The sequence below is a fragment of the Pelobates fuscus genome, chromosome 1 (assembly GCF_036172605.1).
Source record: "Pelobates fuscus isolate aPelFus1 chromosome 1, aPelFus1.pri, whole genome shotgun sequence".
Lineage (NCBI taxonomy): Eukaryota > Metazoa > Chordata > Amphibia > Anura > Pelobatidae > Pelobates > Pelobates fuscus.
In genome coordinates this window covers 184,789,711-184,813,036 of record NC_086317.1, presented here as the reverse complement: position 1 = coordinate 184,813,036, position 23,326 = coordinate 184,789,711, and the positions used below count along the sequence as shown (strand labels likewise).

Sequence of the window (23,326 nt, the reverse complement as noted above, 5' to 3'; positions counted from 1 at the left end):
GCATTTAACTTCAAATCCCGTGAGTGCAATCTTTAGCAGGGCTTATTATATATTTATTAACTGTATTACGCTATGTTCTGTTTTATTATATTTTAGGTTCAACAACTGTTGCCCACGTATATTATACTAATCGGCTTGTTTAGACGTAACACTACTTGGGAAGTGTTCTGTGGGAAGCTGTTCTCTGTTTTATTAATACGTATATATTATTGATCTTTTTTTCTGTTTTGTTATACTTTTTATTGGATTAACAGAATTTTTTATTGACATCTTCTGTACTGTCTTCTTGTTTTTTTCCCTCCCTCTCCCCCATCACTCTGCTCTTTAGAAATATATTTATGACCCTTTGCAAGAATTTCTAACAAACCTGTGTCTTATCTGCACTCATGTCGCTTAACCCCTGTATCACAACTCAACTTTGAATTCTATGTGTCGTCTTGCTCAGACATGCTTCAGACTTGAGAAAGGGGGTTCTCCCGAATGCTTGTCATTAAAAAATTCTGTTATATATAAAAAGGTATTACAAGATATGAATTGTATTTGTTTTTTACATATGCACTTTAATGTATATAACAGGATGTACATAACCCAACATGCACATTTTTGTCACAATGTTACCATTGATGCACTATGTTTTACTTTATCACAGTATATACTCAGCACTTTATATACTTTTGGCAATTATTATTGTAAAACAATCACATTTGCTTAGTAATAGCATATCACTACGTCTTGCAGATAGGTCACAATTGCCTTTCAATTCTTTTTAATCTTGTACCTTATTTTGAGTGGCAAATCAATCTTCTTTCTTCACTGTGTTTACATCTGTTTGTTTATTTTCATTTCTATGGTCACGCTATGTAGCGGTATGTTACTATGGCAACATATTGTGTGCCATTACGCAACTTCCGGGTTGGGCACGTTCACGCATGGGCACATCGTCCCTTTGGACGCCAAGAGGATAACGCAAGGGTATAGATAACTTCAAATAAAGAAATAATTTTAATCTACAAAAGACCGTGAGTGCAAGCTGCTTTTTGCATTGATATTATATATATATATATATATATATATATATATATATATATATACATATATATATATATATATATACATACATATATATATATATATATATATATATATATACATATATATATAAAACACAGAAGATTGATATATGCATACAATGGGGCCAATTTCAGTATCCGTCTATACATCTGCATTTTAGCAGTCTTCTACACTGGCCTCTTTCTAGCAATATTTACACAAGTGGACAGGCAAATGTAAAAAAAATGTTTAGCTTGCTCGATTTCAGGGGTCAATATTAGAGAAAAAAATAAATATGTTATCTCTGCATGGAACAATTCTGAAGTTAATAGCTGCACATATGTCATATTAACATTTAGTAGAGTTAATGACTTATTAGCTCTAGGATTGTCCGCGTTGGCAGATATAGACCCAAGCATACCAACACTTATTGGTAAGGTTGTTTTACCAGGATTCATACCTGTTTTTTTTTTTCTATGATGTAACCACTGCTCTAACAAGCCGATATGGCTTATACTACAACTAATTTACCCACACAGCAAATTGCTGTTCTATTTTAAGATGCAACTTTAGTGATTTTACTTTTTTTTTTAATCCTATTTTGTGGGTGATTTTTAAAGGGTTTCTTTCAGCTTTTAAAAGTTTGCAGACTATTCTGTTTGTGTTTATCAGCTCTGGATTAATGAATGTATGCATTTGTATTGCACTTTAGAATAGCTGGGCTTAAAAAGTAGGTAAACTATGTAAGAATGTTTATGGCAAGCTCATGTCATTAGTCACAAAAAACTAACAGAGTTGGTCTTTAACAAACTTTGTCTCACACACAAAATTAGTATGGAATCAACACACTAGGAATTGGATGAAAGGCTATAGATAGCAATTAGGCACAGTACATAGGTTACAATAGCCTTTTCTGTGCATAGGTTACAATAGCCTTTGATAGTGTCACTTTTAGTTATGGATATTGCTAGAGCCATTTTCTATCAGTTGCTTTTGTCCAGAAAGTCACAAGCTGTGGGATTAGGTATTACAGGGATCCTGACCAGTGGCATCCACACAATCTATGGGGCCTTGGTGCAAAACTGATCCATGGGCCCCCCTCCAAAACATGTCAGCTGGTTTCCAGTCGCAGGGCAACCTAGCCCTCTGGAGTGACGGGCCTGGTCGCAGCTGCGACCCCTATATGTATGCCACTGATCCTGACAGGATAGTAGGGTTGTTGGACTTAACGAAGAGGGGGAACACAGAGTTACACTCAGTAATAATACACATTATATATTACATATAATAAAGTTTTAAGGAGATCTGGAAACCTTGCCAAAACAACCAATGTATTGGGGGAAATAATTCTCTTAAGAGTGTATTCCTAACACTATAGTGCCCTATGGCCTTCACCTACCAGCATGTAAAGGGTTAAAAAAATTTTTATTTTTTTTTGTCAATCTTTATTTTATTGAGGCATATCAGAAGGGTACAGAATGGAGAAAGGGAAATGCAAGGGTATTCCACAAGAGATACGAGTAAATACAGCTTTCACAGTGCCATTTACATTTCCGAGAAAAAAAAAAAAGGGTGCCTCGTTTTGTTTTTTTTTTAAGTCGTTAAACCGAAGCGTATATTGAACATGTTTTGTTAAAATGCAATCTAAAACAACTGTTATGTGTTTCACGTTAAGTATGCTAAACAACGCTTACGTTATGGTTACTGAAGTTAATATTAAGAGTAGGTTACATGCTGGGCAGGGAACAACTGTAAATATCCTGGTCAAATCTGATTGGGAACACGCTAAGTATCACACAGTAGGCCCCTCAGGAAGTTAAATAATCTGCACAAGCTAGGTACACGCTATGACCAAAGCCCTCATAGTGAGTTGCTTAGGTGAACTGTTTAAAAACTTCCTGTTAGCCCCGGCATCAGGCTATACATGAGTAGTTTAAGGGTACTTACTTAAAATTAAGGTGGGAAATAAAGAAAAATATTGAAAAAACAGCACCCTCATGCATTATGCAAAAGGAGACCTCTAGGAGGCATTTAACTGGTGAAGGCAGAAAACGATTATAATATCATTAATCATTGAGATTACTCATGTCCCGCTGCAAAACATCACAATAGCTCGCTTAAACTGTCAAGTAGCCTTGTTACATTCTCTAGACAAATCAAGCTTATAAGTCTGCAAATGATAGCTCAGGACGTGAGTAGCAGGTGACATAGCCCCGTGTGGACAGTACAGCATAGAACATTTAGGCTAAGAGTGACATGCAATTGTTAAACTTGTGTGAACAAGACAAGAGAGATGTTACACATTGGGGCTGTGAGGTTTACTTAAGTGCTAAGTCAGTCTCAGTATTGGAGGTTGTGGTAAGGTCTGGGCAGCGTCCTGAACTGCAGAGGCAGTGTGTAAAGGCCTCCACCAACTCCTGGGGTGCTTGTGCCCAATCATCCTATGCCTCGTTTATAGGAGGGCTTTGGGTCTGCTTGAGTGTCCCGCAGAGGTCGGGCAGAGTGGGGTGGTGTGGATGCCGTCGTTCTCCCCGGCCACTTGCCTTTACGCTGATCTGCGCTGATGTTGCCGGTGTACAGTGTGTTCGGCTGGGTGAGTGGGACGCTCTTTGGCTGTGGCTGTGCTTGATGTGGTGCGGTATGCTCTCTTGCTGGCGGTATCTTCACGGTTCTCTGCCATGCCTTGGGTCTAGTGGTGGCCCTTGGGCCTTTTCGGGTCAGCCTCACCATGTGCCGCTGATGAGTCGGTTTGCGTGCACGCAGGTGGGGTCTCTGTCTGCGGCGCCATCTTCGTGATTGTAACAGGGGTCGCTAAAGTGGCTGTAGCGGGGGTCCTTGGGCTTTTTGTCAGGCGTGTTCGCCGGTTTTGCGGTCTGTTGCTGTCTGCTCTCCAGGCTTGCCCAGAAGGTGTCTATTATGGCTTCAATTCGTGCCCAAGTATGTTGCCATTTTGTGTCGCTGCGTTCACACGTGGCGTCCGCCATTGTGTGTCCCCCCGTTTTTGCAGGCAACCCGCTGTGAGTCTGTTTTCTCACCCGTAAAAGCCTTGATGCCAGGGGTGGTTGGACCGGGATCACCCCCGCCGGTCCTGAGCAAGAGCTCGGTACCCCCAGCTTTTGGGCGAGGAGAGCGGCCGTCTCTCCTCAGCTCCATCTGCCGTGGGCCGCAGTCCGCCTTCATCGGTTCAGGATTGCAGGAGGAACTCGGGTCTGGTATCCTCTGGTTCGCCAGGGTGCCCCCGTCCTGGGTAGCTACTCCCGGATTTTAAGCTTAGTGGCGGTGAGCATTCTCCTTGTAGGCAGCATGTTTGTCGGGAGCTCCTCCGCCATGCGACCGATCGGCTTGCAGGTCAGGCCCCGCCCCCCTAAAAAAATATTTTAGTCACTTACCTGATTCCAGTACTGATGTCCCTTGGATGCTTGGTCAGTGTGCATTAAGCCACAATGCTTTCCTATGCGGAGTGTAAGGACGTCCAGCATCATTTAGACGACATGGAGTCTGTTTACATCCAGGAAATGCCTCTAGTGGCTGTCTGATTGACAGCCACTAGAGACAGTCTTAGTCCTGCAAGGTAATCATTGCAGTTTCTCTAAAACTGCAATTATTTATAATGCAGGACTAAGTGGGACAGGGACGTTGCACCCAGGCCACTTCAATGAGCTAAACTGGTCTGGTGACTATTGTGTCCCTTTAACAACAGAGTAAAGGTTGCCAGTTTATTGGAAACTAATTTGTTTTTTTAAATAGGTGTACATACAAGAATGATTACTGGTAGGCTGTTATAAAACCCAGTGATGGTTTAAGAGCCTATTGGGCCTGGTACTGATGAGCCAAATGAAGGGCCAAATTGCAGAGTTGTATAGACAGAAAACACTAAACCAGCTATAACTCCAAAGTATATTCTATTTAATAGCAGTGGTGCTGGAGGTAAACTCACAGGCTGCATTTCTAAGAATACACATACCCTGTGCTAACCTATTTCTTTCATCTCTCAACCAAGTTTATCTGTCCATCACAAATTTTGAATCCTCTATCTTGAAATGAAGTGGAGAAACAGAAACATTGTCTCGTTTTTCCCTCTTCTCTGTATACTTATTCTATGCCAACTGCCAGGTGCAAAATAGAGCATATAACAATGATTGACAGCACCCAGAATGGAGGTTACATGATGGATTTAACAAATTCACATTTGTTAAATATGGGAATAATTGAAAGATATTACACATCTTGTGAAGTCATAGTTCCCCTTAAAAGGGACACAGAAGACTGGGCACCTCCTGGACTCTAACTGATTATCCATCACAATGTTGCCAATTATGTTAAGGATGGGATATAGCCCACTGGTCAGCCTTATAACAAGTATTATTGGGACCAGACAAGCCACATTTTTTTAAATTTTTTTTTAGTTTTCTGTGCCTTTTATTGCCTGAGCATAGTGCATAGTTCCACTGTATTTTGTTCCTGATTTTGTTGTAATTTAATGTGGTGATATTTGATGATATCTATATATTTGGTGATAGCTATCTGTTGGATATTAAGAGCCATTAAAAATAGCAACAAGGTTAAAGACAAGCCCTTTGTTTGTTGCTGTTAATGTCTGGTATTCCTTTCAGTGTACCACATTAACACTTTATTGGTATAGGACCTTTTTTTTTATATATGTATGTTTATACTACTACTATTATTATATTTAGCATTACCTGATAAATCTATTGCACTTTACGCACATTTTGTTTAACTTTCAAAAGGAGAAACCACACAATTTTTTTATTGTAATTAAGCCTAACAAAAACTGCTTATTTGATCAATAATGTTGCATGTCCATACCTTTAGCTCGTCTTCCATTTCAGACATCTTTCGCTCCAAAGCTCTTTTCTCCTGAAAAAGAAAATTAGATTTAGTTTGTAAGGAGCTTACAAGAATTAATTATGTGTAAATCTTTGCAATTTTACAACATGACAGGAGGCTGAATATTTTGCATATCTTTCTCTACAGGCGGTGGTATTATTTGTTTGGCAACGGCCAATCATTGGTTCTTCGGTACTCATTCGGTACTTTGCGGTGGCCATCTTAGATCTCGCATTTATCAAGATGCCTGGCGACTATATTGGTGATTAGGGGGCTGACCGCTCCTTCACACAGTACCTGCCTGCATTTGATGCTCCTGGTGGTGCTCGCTTCAGCAGCACATATATTAAAATTGGAACAATATAGAGAAGATTAGCATGGCTTCTGCACAAGAATGACAAGCAAAATTTGTGAAGCGTTCCATGGATTCTACAAGTTTATACCTTTTTACAATCAATTCTACCTGCCTGGGTGTGGGGACTGAATTCAAGGTCAGTGTATTGATCCTGGAGGTTTTACTTGAGTGGTAGGTGCTGCTTGCCCTACTGGATTATGGGGTGACCCCCTTATTACTCACATTTAATTATGCTGATGACAGGAGGCTGCTGTTGCCATCTCTTATACTGGGTGAGCCCCAGTTCTTTGACCACCTTTGATATCTGTACGTACTGTGCCTGATTTTTTACTGCAAAACTTTACACTTTGGCCCATACTTCCAGCACCTCATCTCACGCCACCCTCTGCACTTAGTGTCTAATAAATTGATATTGCTGTGGTCTATCTGCCTAAGTTCTGTTGCTCTTGTGGAACTTTACATTGGTTGAGCCCCAGTGGCCTGTGATTGTGATTGAATATGGAAGACCCCCAAAAACCTCCAGTACATTTTCAGGCCATGATCAATGCAGCAGTGGCTGTGTCAGTAAAAAAGGTACTTTCCAAGGTGTTCCCGGTGAGCTCTGACCCCGCTAAAGTTGCCTCTACCACCAAATATTCTTACGATAGGGCTTAATCCAATGACTCTACCTCCTAGTAGGGAGTGTTTTGCCCACTAAACGCCACAGCAAGTGCTAAGGGGCTCAGAATAAATCATCCACAGGGAAAAAAGTCCTCAAATGTGGCAAGTAACACCACCTGCCTCGCTCCTCCCACACTGTCACTCCTCGGATGAAGGCAGAGTCCCTTTCAATACTTGATGCATGGCAAAAGCAGATGCCTCTGCATTGGATGATGAAGCTTGGTTCCACCGTGAGGTCGGACTCGGTGTTTGTAAAAGAAACCTTCCTGGGTGAGCCCCAGGTGCTGGAGGGTGGGGATGGTGCATAAGGTGCCTTCCTAGGTAGACACGGAGGTCATTCTAGCTGCCACAGGCCAACGCATGTTCAAACTTTGCAACATAGTCCACCCCTGCTCTGGGGATTGGACACCGCCTGATCTCATCTTGAAATTTATGCACATGTGGCTAAGGAAGCCATTGGAGAAGAAGGTCAGCAACCTTTTGTGGTCTAAATTTCCGAGGTCTTCATTGCCAGACAAGATGTCCTGACCCCAGAATTTGACCAGCTGATGTTGGCGTTAATGGTCGGTGGAGGCTGAGACCCACGTAAAGGGGTTGAAAGAGGTTTTAAAGGTGTGCAGGACAAGCTCCTGGATGCCGTTGGGCCCCTCACATGCATAATGTGTCCTAGTCTCAAGCTGAGTCATTTGATGTGGGCATGGTGTGCCCAATTGTTGCATTCGGCCCCGGACAGACAATGTATCTACAAGATGAGTAATACACTACAATATTGCATATAACTTTCAGTGTATGTGACTGGTTTCACAACTTGGGGTCATCTACTTGATAAGTGTGATAATGATCAAAGCTTTCAGTTGCATTTTATAGCATCCAGCTAGAAAAACAAAAGCTTACATCCCTCCAGTAGTTCTCCCGCCAACCAGTTTTCAATACATGTTATCAGGAGATCAGAATGTCAGAGAACCTAACATCTAAGTGGTTTTTTTAAGAAATATTGTGTTCATCTTTACTATAACATATATAAAAAGGAGGTTACAAGGGTCACATTATCAGGAGATCAGAGTAACATCAGAGTAATTAACATCTAGGTGTAACCATGCAAGAATGTGTTTTCCCAAGCTATACCCAGAAACCTACCCTAACTGGTCGCTTCATACAGAATGTTCTAGTATAGCTGGGGGAAGAGATCAAATGAAAAAAAAACTTGTGTAAAGACAGAACTCTCTGGAAAAAGGGGGCTGTGCAAATGACTTTTGGGAGGAAAGGGGGATTCTGGGATATCCTTTTAAATACTGCAAGAATACATCTTAAAGAAAGAAATTTAGGAAGATCAGCCAAGGAGAACCATTCTTGAGAAGATGAAGACACAAAGAAAATATGTTAATTTTAAATGTCTAAGTATTACCATTTTTCTATGTGTCAGTTATGGACTGGATATGTTTTTAATGTGTATTGTGTATATTCTTTAAAAATCTGTAACAGTAAATATTAACAATACATTTTGTATACACTTGTATTTGTGTCTTATTTTTACACATTCCCTAAAGAATAACCTTATAAGATGGTCATAATTTCTTACAGTGTGTTACATCAATTACCTGGGGAGCGCTTGTTCCCACGTTTTGTCTGATCTCACAAGGAAAATTTAGATTTTTGTCTTCGCTGCAACATATTGTTGAAGGTGGATTGGTTCTTTTTCCATTGGAGGGAAGGCAGTGTAAGCTGGACCCACTGAGGTTCCCTGCCCTCAGATCCTGGAGGGGCCTTTTCCAGTTAAAACTTTTTCCTTCTCGTTATAATCACCAAGTGCTGGACTTCTTCAGTTGTCTAGCGGATCCGGAGAGCAAAGAAGTAGACGCATTTCTTCAGACTTAGCCGGTCCGTAGGGCCTCTGCTTTTCCCATCAGTGCAATAATCGCAAGGGTCTTTCATCATGGTGATGATAACCCTGGTTGTTCATTTGTTGCACAGCTAGCATTTGTCCCCAGACCTGCTGGAATTGTCTGTTCATTTTACCATCGTACTAGAAGGGGAACCCTCACCTGTTGCTCCTAGAAAATTGGCTTTTGTTGATGGCTTGTACTCTTTCTTGCATTCCTGACACTAATCTGTCCATGAATTTCAAGCAGACAGGGAACACAATCTCGTACCAGGGGCCCTTGAGTCCCTGAGGAGGTCCCTAGCAGCCTCTGATAAGGCATTGATCATGCCTTATCACAGGCTGCTAGGGACCTCCTCAGGGACTCAAGGGCCCCTGGTATGAGATTGTGTTCCCTGTCTGCTTGAAATTCATGGACAGATTAGTGTGTGGAACAGGACTGTTTCCTCAGTCCTGAACTTTCTCTTTGTTCAAGGGGCGGTCTTATTCTGCTTTTACGGCGGGCGCTTTAATTGCAGAAATTTGACATGTGGTGGATTGTTCTCGGGAGGATACTTTTCAGACTTTTGATTTATATCCCTCTTCTATGCTGTGCTTTCTCTTCTCTCATAGTTAAACATGCAAAATATGAAGCCTCCTGTTGTAAAATTGAATATTATGCCAGCTTTAGTGTACTGATAATCTTAATTTTAGTAATGACAGGAGGCTAGTATTTTCCCTTCCCCTCCTCTTTCTTTGTTTTCCACTGTTTGTTGTCAAGAGGGGTATGTGAGATTGTGAATGTTAAGGCACTGTACCTAAACTGTCAATGATTCTTCAGTAAATTCTCTGGGTTGTAGGAAACCGTAAAAGGCAATATAAATTGTGGCTTTAATAACTGAATTTGTTTGAGTTTCAAATGGGTGACTATCAAGTAAGAGAGTGCTCAGAATTTAGGCCCACCAGTAGGTTCTAGGATTGTTGGGGGATCTATGTGTTTGATACCCTTAACCCCTTAAGGACCAAACTTCTGGAATAAAAGGGAATCATGACGTGTCACACACGTCATGTGTCCTTAATGGGGTTAAAGGGAAACTCCAGTGCCAGAAAAACGATCCGTTTTTCTGGCACTGGAGGGTCCCTCTCCCTCCCACCCACCAATCCCCGGTTACTGAAGGGGTGAAAACCCCTTCAGTCACTTACCTGGGACAGCGGCGATGTCCCTCGCCGCTGTCTCCGCCTCCGCGACGCTCCTCCTAATGATTACGTCGGCCGGTGGGCGAGACTAATCTCGCTCACCGGCCGAGGAGACCTAATGCGCATGCGCGGAAATGCCGTGCATGCGCATTACATCTCCCCATAGGAAAGCATTGAAAAATCATTTCAATGCTTTCCTATGGGGTTTTGAGCGACGCTGGAGGTCCTCACACAGCGTGAGGACGTCCAGCGACGCTCTAGCACAGGAAACCTGTGCTAGAACCCAGGAAGTGACCTCTAGTGGCTGTCTAATAGACAGCCACTAGAGGTGGAGTTAACCCTGCAATGTAAATATTGCAGTTTATGAAAAACTGCAATAATTACACTTGCAGGGTTAAGGGTAGTGGGAGTTGGCACCCAGACCACTCCAATGAGCAGAAGTGGTCTGGGTGCCTGGAGTGTCCCTTTAATTATATTTTTTATAGGGAAAGTAGGCACAAAAGGTGTCTTATTGGGGAATGTGTTTAATAAGTGGTGTAGGATACCTGTCATGTACAGTTTAATTGTGTTATATGTTAGTTCCTGGCAGTTGTGTGAGTCTTGAAAACAAGAATGGAAAAGGGCATCATCAGAAAATTCTGACAGCCTGGAATATGAACACAAATTAGGAAAAATTGGTGTGTTGCTGCTAGCCAGGTTGGTTTCCTGATTAGCTTAATAATTATCAAAGAGGAAGATTGTCCTTTCTTAATGAGGTTATATTATCAAAATAGCATTTAGATAACAGGTCTATGCCTGACCTTTCCATAGATTTCCCCATGTGTGTGCAATATTGGATAAATCTCGAACAGAGCTGAGGTTTCACGGAAAGATGGCTGATTGAGGGTTACGGGAGGCCATGTGTCCCTGAACCATAAGTCATTGTAAATAGCTGCATAAATGACTGGTAATTGTTTTTTTACTGGGGGGATAAACATTGATTTACCGTTTCAGTTGGTTATAAACGATTGCCACATGATTAAGTGAGCGTAAGTCTAGGGTGACTATGCTGCTGTCATTTGGAAGGTTTGTCAGGAAGCAGAGAAACCTGGAAATGAATGTTTGGCCTTGTGGTATTATGAGCATCGCAAAGTTTAGTGAACCTAGGAGGGATTGTATTACACTGCATGAGCAGAGAAATCTGATTAATTCCTCCCAAATTTGCTAAATATTTATGTCTGAGAGATTGGATTTCATTAAATTAGAATCTAGTTACAAACCTAAAAAGACAACGTTAGTTGTGGGATCTATCGCCTTGTTTTCTGACCAGAACCATGGTTGTAGCGGATTACGTTTGGCTGTCCATCACTTTTCATATTTGCAACATTATTCACTATGGTTTTGGATTATATACAATGTGTTTCCAAAGCTTTCGTCTGGTTGTTCGGTAGAAACACAAAAGATACAAAGTTGCGTACCTCCGTTTGACATACGAACAAACTATCGAACAACCAGACCACCCCGGAGAGAAGTGTGGCTCTAATTTACTATCCCCATCATTCTTCACAACAGCCTAATTGCTAACTATACGAATGCACTGCCGTTTGACATGCGAACATGTGGAGGTGGCCATCTTGCCATACAAATGCCCAGCGGTGTTTGGTCGTCGAGTGTCTGGACCCCAAATCGGACACTCGACCACGCGAACACTGCAGAGACCTCCATACTTCCACTCGTTCGTGAGAAAATACATGAACGGGCCGGTGTTTGGTAAAAAGATGCCCACGAACTAGGGGATTCATACGAAGTCTATTCTGCCCAGTATTTTCATGTATTATTTCTCAGGCTGAGAAGATGTGTGGGTTGCAACCTGTATGTGATTGGTTAATGTACATGTTTTTGTGGGTGTCTCCCTTGCATGGGAGAGTTGCATAAAAGCAGGGTATGTGGCATTAAACATCAGTTCTGCTCCTGATACTGTGTGTCGTCCAGTTATTGGAAAAGGTGATGGGATATTCGTGGATTATTTTATTTACTACTGATGCTGTTCTTCCTGTGCTAACTTCTTGTTCCTGAGCTACTCTTGGATTACCAGTGGAGAAAGTCTATTTTAACCTAGCGTTCTGCTTCAATGGTGTTATTGATGCTTTGTGGTATAATGTACTCTGGTACTATCAAAAAATCATCTAGAAAGTGAATTACCTCTGGAATCTTGTGATATTAAGAATGAGCCAACAGAGAGTTTCCGCAAATATGTTGAAAGATTTTGGGCTACTCTCCGTGAGTCAGGTTGAAAAAAAATGTTTTTCTTTCCATTTCAAACCATGTAAATGTCATAAAGATGGGTGGATTGGAAGTAGCTTGAAGGAGTTGGAAATATAGGTTTTGCTGAGCCACATTGCCTTTCCTGCCTTTCCAAGATTTACTGTATGGCATGGTTGTATATTGAAAATTCTTCAGATTATATTAGGGAATTGATGCTGAGTGTAGCTACTGAATGAGGAGCCAATACAGTTTTAATCATCCTCTTTTTGTTATTACATTTTCCAGTGGCTATACCAATTATAAAGTATCCCATTCACTATATGGCCAAACAAAAATTATGTCCAAATTCCTATTCCTTATGTTACTTGCAAATGATGTGGAGTCTAATCCTGGTCCCCAGCTAATTCTAGTCCTAATCTCCCCACTCAAAAAGGACTATTTTTGTGCACTGCAACATCCGTAGCTTACTCCCTAAACTGGATGCACTGCAAGCCTGGTGTTCCCATTACAAACCAAAAATCTTTGTGCTCTCAGAATCATGGTTAACAACTAAAATACCAGACTCCGCCATTGCAATACGGGGATATTCATGTTTTAGAAATGACAGAGCAAAGAGAGGAGGACGCATTGATATTTATGTTGACAATTCCATATGGTTTACCCCCTTACAAAACTTTAGCCCTCCTGCCACCTTTGATTTCCTTTCTGGCACAATTGAGATCCTGTGCAGTAAATCAATCATTATTGCAGGAATCTACCGCCCACCTAACTCCTCAGTGCATTCCCTATCTGGCATAGCCCATCTCCTTAGTGAAGCCATAGCTCAAAACCCAAAAAGTGAACTGTTGGTCTTTGGAGATTTTAATATTGATTGGCTGAATCCTAAAAATAATAGTTCTGCTTAAGACTTTGCAGCTAACACAATTAGTCTCCTCCCCAACTCGCATAAAAACTAAAAGCCATAACCATACCCTGCTCTATTGGATTATCTTCACTTCTCCTGATAGAATGCAGGAGGCAGGTGTTCTCCCTAACAGTTTCAGTGATCACTGAAGGCGCAAACTAAAGGCTACTAAATCCTCTCCCAAGGTTAAAATCACCAGGTACATTAACATTTTTAATCTTGTATCCTTTCTTAATGGCATAAATAACCTCCCATGGCACAGATTAAACACTATACCAGATCTAGACTGTGCAGTTGAATTCTTTCAGTCTGAACTCCTACAGGTTTGGAATTTGCATGCCCAGCTATGTAAGGTGAGAGTAAAAGGGGCACATATGAACTAGATCACAGCTGACCTCATCCAAATGTACCAGTTTCAGGATTCATTGTGGTCAATGTTCAAACATACTGGCTTTATGAATGATCACTGTGCATATAGACAATGGCGAAATATATGCACAAAACAAACAAAATTGGCCAAGGCCCAATATTTCAGTGAAAATCTGAACAATATCCTATCAAACCCTAGACACTTTTGGAAAGTCATAAATAAATTACAAACTCTCCAATCCACTCCCAACCCTCCACTGTCAAAGTGGATAACCAAACCCTGCAACTTCCCTTAGATGTAGCAAATGCTTTTAACAATTATTTTGTTGGATGCTCCATTACCCTGATTGCCAAGCTAATAAATGAAACACATACTGAAACTACAAATGTGGATCAGGCCCCACTAAAATTGCAAAGACCCAATATAGACAAGTTCATTTTTAGACCTGTACCTATTAGTGTCATTAAGAAACAACTTAATAATCTAAAAATGAAAAAACAGTCTGGACCTGACCAAATCCCAGCAATGCTGTTGAAGCTAAGTGCACCGGGAATTGCTAAACCTGTAACAACCATAATTAACAAATCCTTGGTGTCTGGATACATACCCAAACTTTGGAAGACTGCAAGAGTAATAATAGTTTATGGCAAAATGTGCCATAGTACTTACTAAATGTGACCTTTGGATTTCCGGAAAGGACACCCCACCCTTGTTCTTTAACTTCTGTAATATTTATAGGGCATATTCTAGGTCATCTGTCCTGCCATATGTATTCAGAGAACTGTCTATGGAATCTGCGGATCGTCTGGAAGTCTACCATCAGCTGCATATTCCTAAATAAGTATAACAGTTTAGGTAGTAAATAAAAGTTGATTACCTCGATTCTGCCTAGCCATGACAACTGGGAACCCTTCCAAGTTTCTAAATTGTTCTTAAATTGCGTGGTCAGTGGCGAATAGTTGAGTCTATTAATTAGTGTGAGGTCTTACACACAAGTAATTTATGCACTTTGCCTCCCAATCTAACTTAAACTTCTCCTTAAAAGTATCCGTCCTGAATCCACTTAGGCCATGAAAATCCACTGAAACTTGAAACCAGAAACTCTTGCTTGTATAGCTTATAGGTCCCCATATAGAGCCATAGTATAGTCTCTAAAGGTACCCCTGATGCCAAAGGAGCCCAAGACCTGTTCCACAACCAACCAACATGGTCAAAGGCTTTCTCTGCATCGAGGGCAACCAAAGCAAAGGGGGACCTTTGCTGACTGGCATAGTAAACAACGGAACTTCCCGTATTCCGACCAAGTACCTTCCGTTGATGGACACTTCCTAGCTTGCGCCGAGGACCACAAACACCGCACCGGACACCACAACCACTGCAGACTCCACAACCGCCATAGCTTAACTGGAGTCCACCCTGGATCAGCCTCAGTCCTCCAGGACCGTGTGGTGAAGACCTCTCCTCCAGGAGAACGTATCAGGAACAAGTTCTTAAAAGAGCTAAGTGATTCAAACTCAGTATGCAGAGTGTGGCGAAACCGACCTCGCCACGTGTCCTTGGAGGGGGCTGCTTGCCCGCCTCTTGCCTTTGGACTATGGACCAGACTTTATGTGAATGTGTTAACCCAGATAGCTATGCCATGGAGCCCATTCATGTAGTTACAGACTTCGGCTCCATGGCAATTGAACTGTGTGAATAGGATCTGCGCGCTATTCGGTAGTTTTGTGCGCTCAGATCCCAGCTATCTGGGGATATGTGAAATGTCTGTGTGTTATGTGTCTTTATGTATTTTAAAGTGTTTTACTGTCTTTGTGTCCCCATGTGCTTAATGGAGTCTGGCCTGGGAGGTAATTGGATTACTTCTCTAGGAGAGAAGGCTCTGTAAAACCGTCCTGAGCCGGAAAGCCATGCTGGCAGGGGTTTTAAAAGATACTTTACTAACTTTTGAACCCCTGGTCTGATTCATGCCATTTTTTAATATGTTGTTCCCCGGAATGGATTGATTGTGGATATGTATTTTTATGTGAATGGGATGTATGGTTTTGAAGTTATAAATATTGTGTAAAAAGTATATTTTAAACTGTATGAATAATGGGATTATGTGTCACACTAAGGGGAGGGGATGTGTGGGTTGCACCCGTGATGCTATTGGATATTTTACACCTCCCCTGTGGGCGGTCTTATATGTGTGAGATGGAAATAAAAGCCAGGCTGGATGTGCCAGTCCAGAGTTCCTGTTTATCCCTCAAAGTGAAGTGTCGTCTCCTTATTGGGGGAGGATTTATTGTATGCTGTTCCAATTTGACTGCTAGGAGTGCAAACCTATTCGTATGGTTCCTATTCAACTGTCTACAGCATTCAGAGGCTTGAGAGGATTCATATGCTTCTCCGATACGGTGATTGTGGTGTCTGCCATAGTGCTTGGAGTCCTCAGGAAACGCTAGGAGCATCCTTTAACGGAGGTACCCAGTCGGGGTGCCAGGCGATCCGTTACACAGAGCATAGCAATCCCCAGTGTGATTATAGCATCTCCCTCTAATAACAAGACATGGCTATGTATTGAGGGTCAAACAGGATCTCTTTAATTGGCACCAAAGGGAGGTCTTACACATACAGGACCGCCCACATGGTTTTGCAGAACAACCAATAACACACGTAATATACAATAAAACACTTACATTCATTCCAGCAAAAACCCATTGTACACAATGGGTGAAAGTAATTATCACAGGCAGGAAAAATATACTTTTTTATACAGACACTGTAACTTTAAAACTACACATCCAATCTCCATAAATCAGCATACTTTAAATATGAACATAACCAAAAATCAGACAATTCCACCCAGTAGTTCAAAAGTTAGCTGGAAGTCCTTTATGACCAACCGCAAGCACATTTTCCTGCCCAAAACAGTTCCATAGATTTGGGTTGTGCGGTCGGTCTATTTTAAACAGAAAAATGACTACGTCCCATTCGAATGCACGAACGGGCCCGTTTGTACATTTGGCTCAGTATAACAGTGAGTTCAAACAGCCAAACGGGACTTAGTCTCTGTGGCTGAAATCTCAGTGCAGGAGAAGGTAAGGGTCAGCGGTGTTCGTTGAAATGTGTAGCCGATTTCAGTTCCATGGATTGGCTACACATACCCCTAACCTCGTTCGAATTAACAAAGATGGCCCCCTCCACATGTTCGTTTGCACGAACTGTGGCCACCCAGCGGTCGGCAATTTACCTACAGCAGGCTCCCAGCATGGGAGGTAAATTGCCTGCACACTTCCACGTCTGGGTGGTCTGCCTGTGCAGTAAATGGCTCGGTAAGCCCCAATTACCGAACCATGAGGGAAAACGCCATGTAAAAGTTATTTCCACAGTCTGGGGACTCTGGGGACACCGTCTTAAAGAGGCATTGTTCCGATTTTCACCATGCCCCAAAAATGTGCTTAAAGGGCCAGCACCAATCCCATAAAAGTACATAAGCCCCAATAATGTTTTTAGAGGGCCATACACCCCCAGGTAGTCATAAGGTAGGAGGCTGGCAATCAGGCTCCTCCAAAAGCCAGGGGCAAAGGGCAGTGGGTCACTCAAAACACCAGTGACAACAGGCAGTTTGTCACAACAATATTCAAAATTTTCCTGATATTGTCAGATGTGCTTCTGCCCCCCACGAAACCAGATTGATCAGGATGGACAATATCTGATATGACCCCCAATAGGCTTAAGCCTATTTGCCAAAATCCTAGAATATACCTTTATATCTAGATTGATGAGTGATATAGGCCTATAGTTACATGTTTGTGCCGGGTCTTTGTCCGGTTTGAGAATTGGTATAATGGATGCCCGGACCATCTCCGGTATGATAGAATTACATCTAGCAAACTCTATAAAAGTCCTCAGCATGAAGAGGGAAATTAAATTGTTTAGCTTCTGGTGGAATGCTGATGAAATCTCCGAAGCCTAGCAGGGGGATCTACCCAGTGGGTCTCTTGAATGAATCAAATATCTATTTTATTAACTAATAACATTTTATATAGATGACTATATCTTATAAAAGATATAAGGAAGCAAATAATGCGTGCAAAAAGGCAATTAGATTTGCTAAACTTCAAAATGAAAAAAATTATAGCTAAAGAGCAAAACCAACCCCAAATTATTTTTTAAGTACATAAAAAAAAAAAAAAAATGAACGTGTATGTACTAAAAACTGAAACGGGGGTGTTAGTTAATGAAGACCAGGAAAAGGCAGGAATTTTAAATAACTATTTCTCCTCTGTGTATATTAAGGAAGAACCCATGGCAATAGATGTGCAAATGATTGCTACTAAAAACTTGCAGAATAATTGTAATTGGTTAACTCAAGACAAGGTGCTGCAGCAACTAAAGGAAGTTAATATAAACAAAGCTCCGGGGCCTGGCGGTATCCATCCACGAGTACTTAAGGAACTAAGTGTAGAAATAAGTGAACCTCTGTTTTTTTTTTTTTTAATACTTTATTTTTTTATTTTTGTGTGCAAGAATTCACAGATGGGCCGTGGTGCCACAATAGCAGTCACTTGCGCAAATTCAACATACATTTCACATATGGCAACTGTAATGTCTGCACAATTTTTATAATGATAATGGTAGATTAATGAGCTTAAGCATGTGGTGTTCCCGCTATATTCGTCGCTAATACTGGCATTTTTAACAATTGGAGCATAAACACAGGTGTACGTAAGGTTACGATTTGTTTCACTGAGGGTTGTCTGGCATATAGTTAAACGTATGCTGGTTCTGATAGCAGTCTATCATTGAATGCTAAGGCTAGCAAAATAGAGTACATTTCTTTCAGTTAGTTGTGCTGTAAATGCCTAGCTGCGTAATAACAGTCATTGACATAAAATAAAATAACAATGCTGCGGGTGAGCTTAGGTAGAGGTGAGTGTACTGAGAAGATTAGAACATGCTGGCATGTTAGCTTGCTTTCGGCTCGCTCATGGTACTACATAGTATTCAATATACAAAATGATTAGTGATGTACCGAACTGTCCGCCGGCGAACAGTTCCCGGCGAACTTAGCGTGTTCGCGTTCGCCACGGCGGGCGGACACATGCGCAGTTCGATCCGCCCCCTATTCGTCATCATTGGGCAAACTTTGACCCTGTGCCTCTCGGTCAGTAGACACATTCCAGCCAATCAGCAGCACTCCCTCCCTTCCACACCCTCCAACCTCCCTCCCAGCATCCATTTTTGATTCATTCTGAAGCTGCATGCTTAGTGAGAGGAGGGAAAGTTTAGCTGCTGCTGATTAGATAGGGAAATTGATAGCTAGGCTAGGCTATTCAGTGTCCACTACAATCCTGAAGGACTCATCTGATCTCTGCTGTAAGGACAGCACCCCAAAAAGCCCTTTTTAGGGCTATAATATCAGGCTGCTTTTTTTTTTTTTTTTTCCTGTGTAATGTAATGGCAGGTGCCTGCCTGCCAGCTTCTGTGTGAGGTTCACATTGGATACTGTGCCTACTTGCCCAGTGCCACCACTCATATCTGTTTTTACAATAGGTTAAGCTTTACATTTAAAAGAAATAATTTTTTTTCACTGTAATAGAAGAGCAGTTGCCTGCCTGCCAGCTTCTGTGTCAGGTTGGATGCCTTGCCCATTTGCACAGTCAGTGCCACCACTCATATCTGTTTTAACAATAGGTTAAGCTTTACATTTAAAATAAATAATTTTTTTCACTGTAATAGAAGAGCAGTTGCCTGCCTGCCAGCTTCTGTGTCAGGTTGAATGCCTTGCCCATTTGCACAGTCAGTGCCACCACTCATATCTGTTTTAACAATAGGTTAAGCTTTACATTTAAAATAAATACATTTTTTTCACTGTAATAGAAGAGCAGTTGCCTGCCTGCCAGCTTCTGTGTCAGGTTGGATGCCTTGCCCATTTGCACAGTCAGTGCCACCACTCATATCTGTTTTAACAATAGGTTAAGCTTTACATTTAAAAGAAATATTTTTTTTCACTGTAATAGAAGAGCAGTTGCCTGCCTGCCAGCTTCTGTGTCAGGTTGGATGCCTTGCCCATTTGCACAGTCAGTGCCACCACTCATATCTGTTTTAACAATAGGTTAAGCTTTACATTTAAAATAAATACATTTTTTTCACTGTAATAGAAGAGCAGTTGCCTGCCTGCCAGCTTCTGTGTCAGGTTGGATGCCATGCCCATTTGCACAGTCAGTGCCACCACTCATATCTGTTTTTACAATAGGTTAAGCTTTAGATTTAAAAGAAATAATTTTTTTTCACTGTAATAAAAGAGCAGTTAGTTGTCTGCAAGCGTCTGGGTGTCAGGCCTACTTCAGCGTGTGATCTGCAGACTTGTGCCAGCGTGCTTTGACAGTTGCCAATCATATCTGGTTTCTCTTTAGCGTGCTTTTACAAAGAAAAAAGGTTTCCAGTGTAAGCTAATAGCAGCCAGTCAGTGTCCTTCAAGCGGCTCTGTCAGGCCTTCCTTCAGGGTGTGCCCTGCACAACCCTGCCAGCGTACTTTGACAGTTGCCACTCATATCTGGTGTCTCTATAGCATGGGTCGTCAACCTGGTCCCTACCGCCCACTAGTGGGCGTTTCGGGATTCCAGGTGGGCGGTAGGGATTTTCACATTTTTTTATGGATTGGGTGAGCGGGCGGGCGGGTGTGAAACGGCGGTACCCCTGCGATCGGGTACCGCCATCACCACTTGCGGCCCCGGCCCGCGCGGCAGACCGCCGGGGCCGCATATAGAGGGGTCCATCGGGTGCCCCATGCTGTCAGGGCCACCCGATGGATGTGGATTGTGAGGGGGCCCGGTCAGCGCTGGGCGCTTTAACAGCGCGACCGGCCCCCTGTGATGACATCATCTCTGCTGGGAGGAAGTGATTCCCCGGTCACTCCTCCCAGCATACTGAGAGCCCGCGCGGGAGGAAGGAAGAGGAGGGAGTCAGAGTGGGAACTCTGACTCCCATCCACCTGAGCCACCACTGGACCCCAGGGAAAGTCACCCTCCTGCACCTTAAAGGTAGGAAACAGGAGGGTGACTTAAATATAATGTGTGTTTGTTTGTGTATGTTCTTTGTATGTATGTCTTGTGTGTGTCTGTATGTGTGTCTTGTTTTTGTATGTATGTCTTGTGTGTGTATGTGTCTTTGTGTCTTGTGTGTGTGTCTGTATATATGTGTCTTGTTTTTGTATGTATGTCTTGTGTGTGTGTCTGTGTGTGTGTCTTGTTTTTGTATGTATGTCTTGTGTGTGTGTCTGTGTATGTGTCGTGTGTCTGTCTGTATATATGTGTGTATGTATGTGTGTCTTGTCTTTGTATGTATGTGTGTCTTGTCTTTGTATGTATATGTTTCTTGTGTCTGTCTGTATGTGTGTGTGCCTGTCTGTATGTATGTGTGCCTGTATGTATGTGTGCCTGTATGTATGTGTGCCTGTATGTATGTGTGCCTGTATGTATGTATGTATGTATGTATGTATGTATGTATGTATGTATGTATGTATGTATGTATGTATGTATGTATGCCAGCAGGGCCGCCATCAGAAATTTTGGGGCCCCTAATACAGCTCAAGGTCTTAGCCCCCCTTCAAGCCCACCTCCAAATCCTGTCCACAGGAATACACACACACACACTAACAGATACAAATACTGAAACAGACATACACACATGCATACACACATGCATACACACATGCATACACACATGCATACACACTGGCATACACACAGTGCATACGCATACACTGGCATATACACATACACTGGCATACATACACACACACATACACTGGCATACATACACACACACATACACTGGCATACACATACACTGACATACACATACACTGGCATACACACTGGCATACACACACACTGGCATACACACACACACTGGCATACACACACACACTGGCATACACACACACTGGCATACACACATACACCTCATTTTCAGCCACCCTCCTCTCCCCTTACCGTCGCAGGAGGGAGGCTGGGGATGATGCGAGTCGGCTGCCTCTCCTCGCGGCCTTTCTCTCCTCCTTCCCGCGCGGAGTAAACTGGGAGGAAGTGACCGGACGTCACTTCCTCCCAGCAGCACTTGCTTCCGGCTGCATTTTTTTTTTTTAAAGGGGCCCGGTCTCGCTGACCGGGCCCCTGAAGATAATAGGGCCCATTTGGTGGCCCTAAATGCTTGGGCCACCTGATGGGCCCCATAAGCGTGTGGGCCCCGGTGCAGATGCACCGGCGGCAGTTCCGCTGATACACGTGGGGCCCCCAGGGCCGCCAGGCCCGTGACAATTGTCACGGTTGTCATGCCCTGATGGCGGCCCTGTGTGCCAATCTGTTATACTGGGATACCTAGCTCAGCCTTCCTTCTGGGCATTGCTATAAGGAAGGTTAAAAAAGGGGGGAAAAAAAGGTGGGGAGGGGAATTGAGGAGGGATAAGAGGGGAGATGACGCACAGATGAGAAATCCTATTATGCGCAAACAGAGAAGTCGTCTGAATATCACCGAAAGAGGAGACCTTTGTTTGTTCCTTACGAAAATCGAACCAGATATCAAATATTTAGTCTTGCAGCATCAACCTCAAGGATCTCATTAATCACTAGTAAAGGTAATTTCAATTTACTTTATTGTTTTCTCATTAAACTTTATAAAGTTAAAAACATTATAAACATGCATTAATTGGAAATAAAAAGATAAATGAACGTACACGCTCCTTTCGAAAAACATTCCGCACTTGCGCGAAAACTGGTGGGCGGTAAGGAAAATTTTTCAACCAAAAAGATGCATTAGTGGGCGGTAGTTAGAAAAAGGTTGACTACCACTGCTCTATAGCGTGCTTTTACAAAGAAAAAAGGTTTCTAGTGTAAGCTAATAGCAGCCAGTCAGTGTCCTTCAAGCGGCTCTGTCAGTCCTTCCTTCAGCGTGTGCTCTGCAGACCTGTGCCAGCGTGCTTTGACAGTTGCCAATCATATCTGGTGTCTCTATAGCGTGCTTTTACAAAGAAAAAAGGTTTCTAGTGTAAGCTAATAGCAGCCAGTCAGTGTCCTTCAAGCGGCTCTGTCAGTCCTTCCTTCAGCGTGTGCTCTCCAGAACTGTTCCAGTGCACATTGCCAATCATATCTGGTGTCTCTATAGCGTGCTTTTAAAACCAAAATTTTTTTTCACTGTTATAGATTGAATAGCAGTTACTTGTCTTCAAGCGGGTGTGTCAGGCCTACAGTGTGTGCTCTGCAGAACTGTTCAAGTGCACATTGCCAATCATATCTGGTGTCCCTATAGCGTGCTTTTACAAAGAAAAAAGGTTTCTAGTGTAAGCTAATAGCAGCCAGTCAGTGTCCTTCAAGCGGCTCTGTCAGTCCTTCCTTCAGCGTGTGCTCTCCAGAACTGTTCCAGTGCACATTGCCAATCATATCTGGTGTCTCTATAGCGTGCTTTTACAAAGAAAAAAGGTTTCTAGTGTAAGCTAATAGCAGCCAGTCAGGGTCCTTCAAGCGGCTCTGTCAGGCCTTCCTTCAGCGTGTGCCCTGCACAACCCTGCCAGCGTACTTTGACAGTTGCCACTCATATCTGGTGTCTCTATAGCGTGCTTTTACAACCAAAATTTTGTTTCCACTGTAATAGAAGAGCAGTTGCCTGCCTGCCAGCTTCTGTGTGAGGTTCACAGTGGATACTGTGCCCTCTTGCCCAGTGCCACCACTCATATCTGTTTTTACAATAGCTTAAGCTTTAGATTTAAAAGAAATAATTTTTTTTCACTGTAATAGAAGAGCAGTTAGTTGTCTGCAAGCGTCTGGGTGTCAGGCCTACTTCAGCGTGTGCTCTGCA

The 23,326-nt window shown here is 42.5% G+C and overlaps 1 protein-coding gene and 1 non-coding gene across 4 annotated transcripts in view; one reads left to right on the top strand and one right to left on the bottom strand.

Annotated features, from left to right (window-relative positions):
- Nucleotides 1–23,326, bottom strand: part of PPP1R12B (protein phosphatase 1 regulatory subunit 12B) — a 195,165-nt gene that overhangs the window by 2,986 nt on the left and 168,853 nt on the right. For all 3 annotated transcript variants that reach the window (XM_063444424.1, XM_063444426.1, XM_063444425.1), the window contains one exon: nt 5,878–5,928. In XM_063444424.1, the coding sequence (XP_063300494.1) occupies nt 5,878–5,928 (51 nt within the window). The remainder of the gene's footprint in view (nt 1–5,877; nt 5,929–23,326) is intronic.
- On the top strand, nt 6,221–6,328 carry LOC134576624 (U6 spliceosomal RNA). The gene has a single exon (XR_010085857.1). It is a non-coding gene; the product is annotated as a U6 spliceosomal RNA (small nuclear RNA).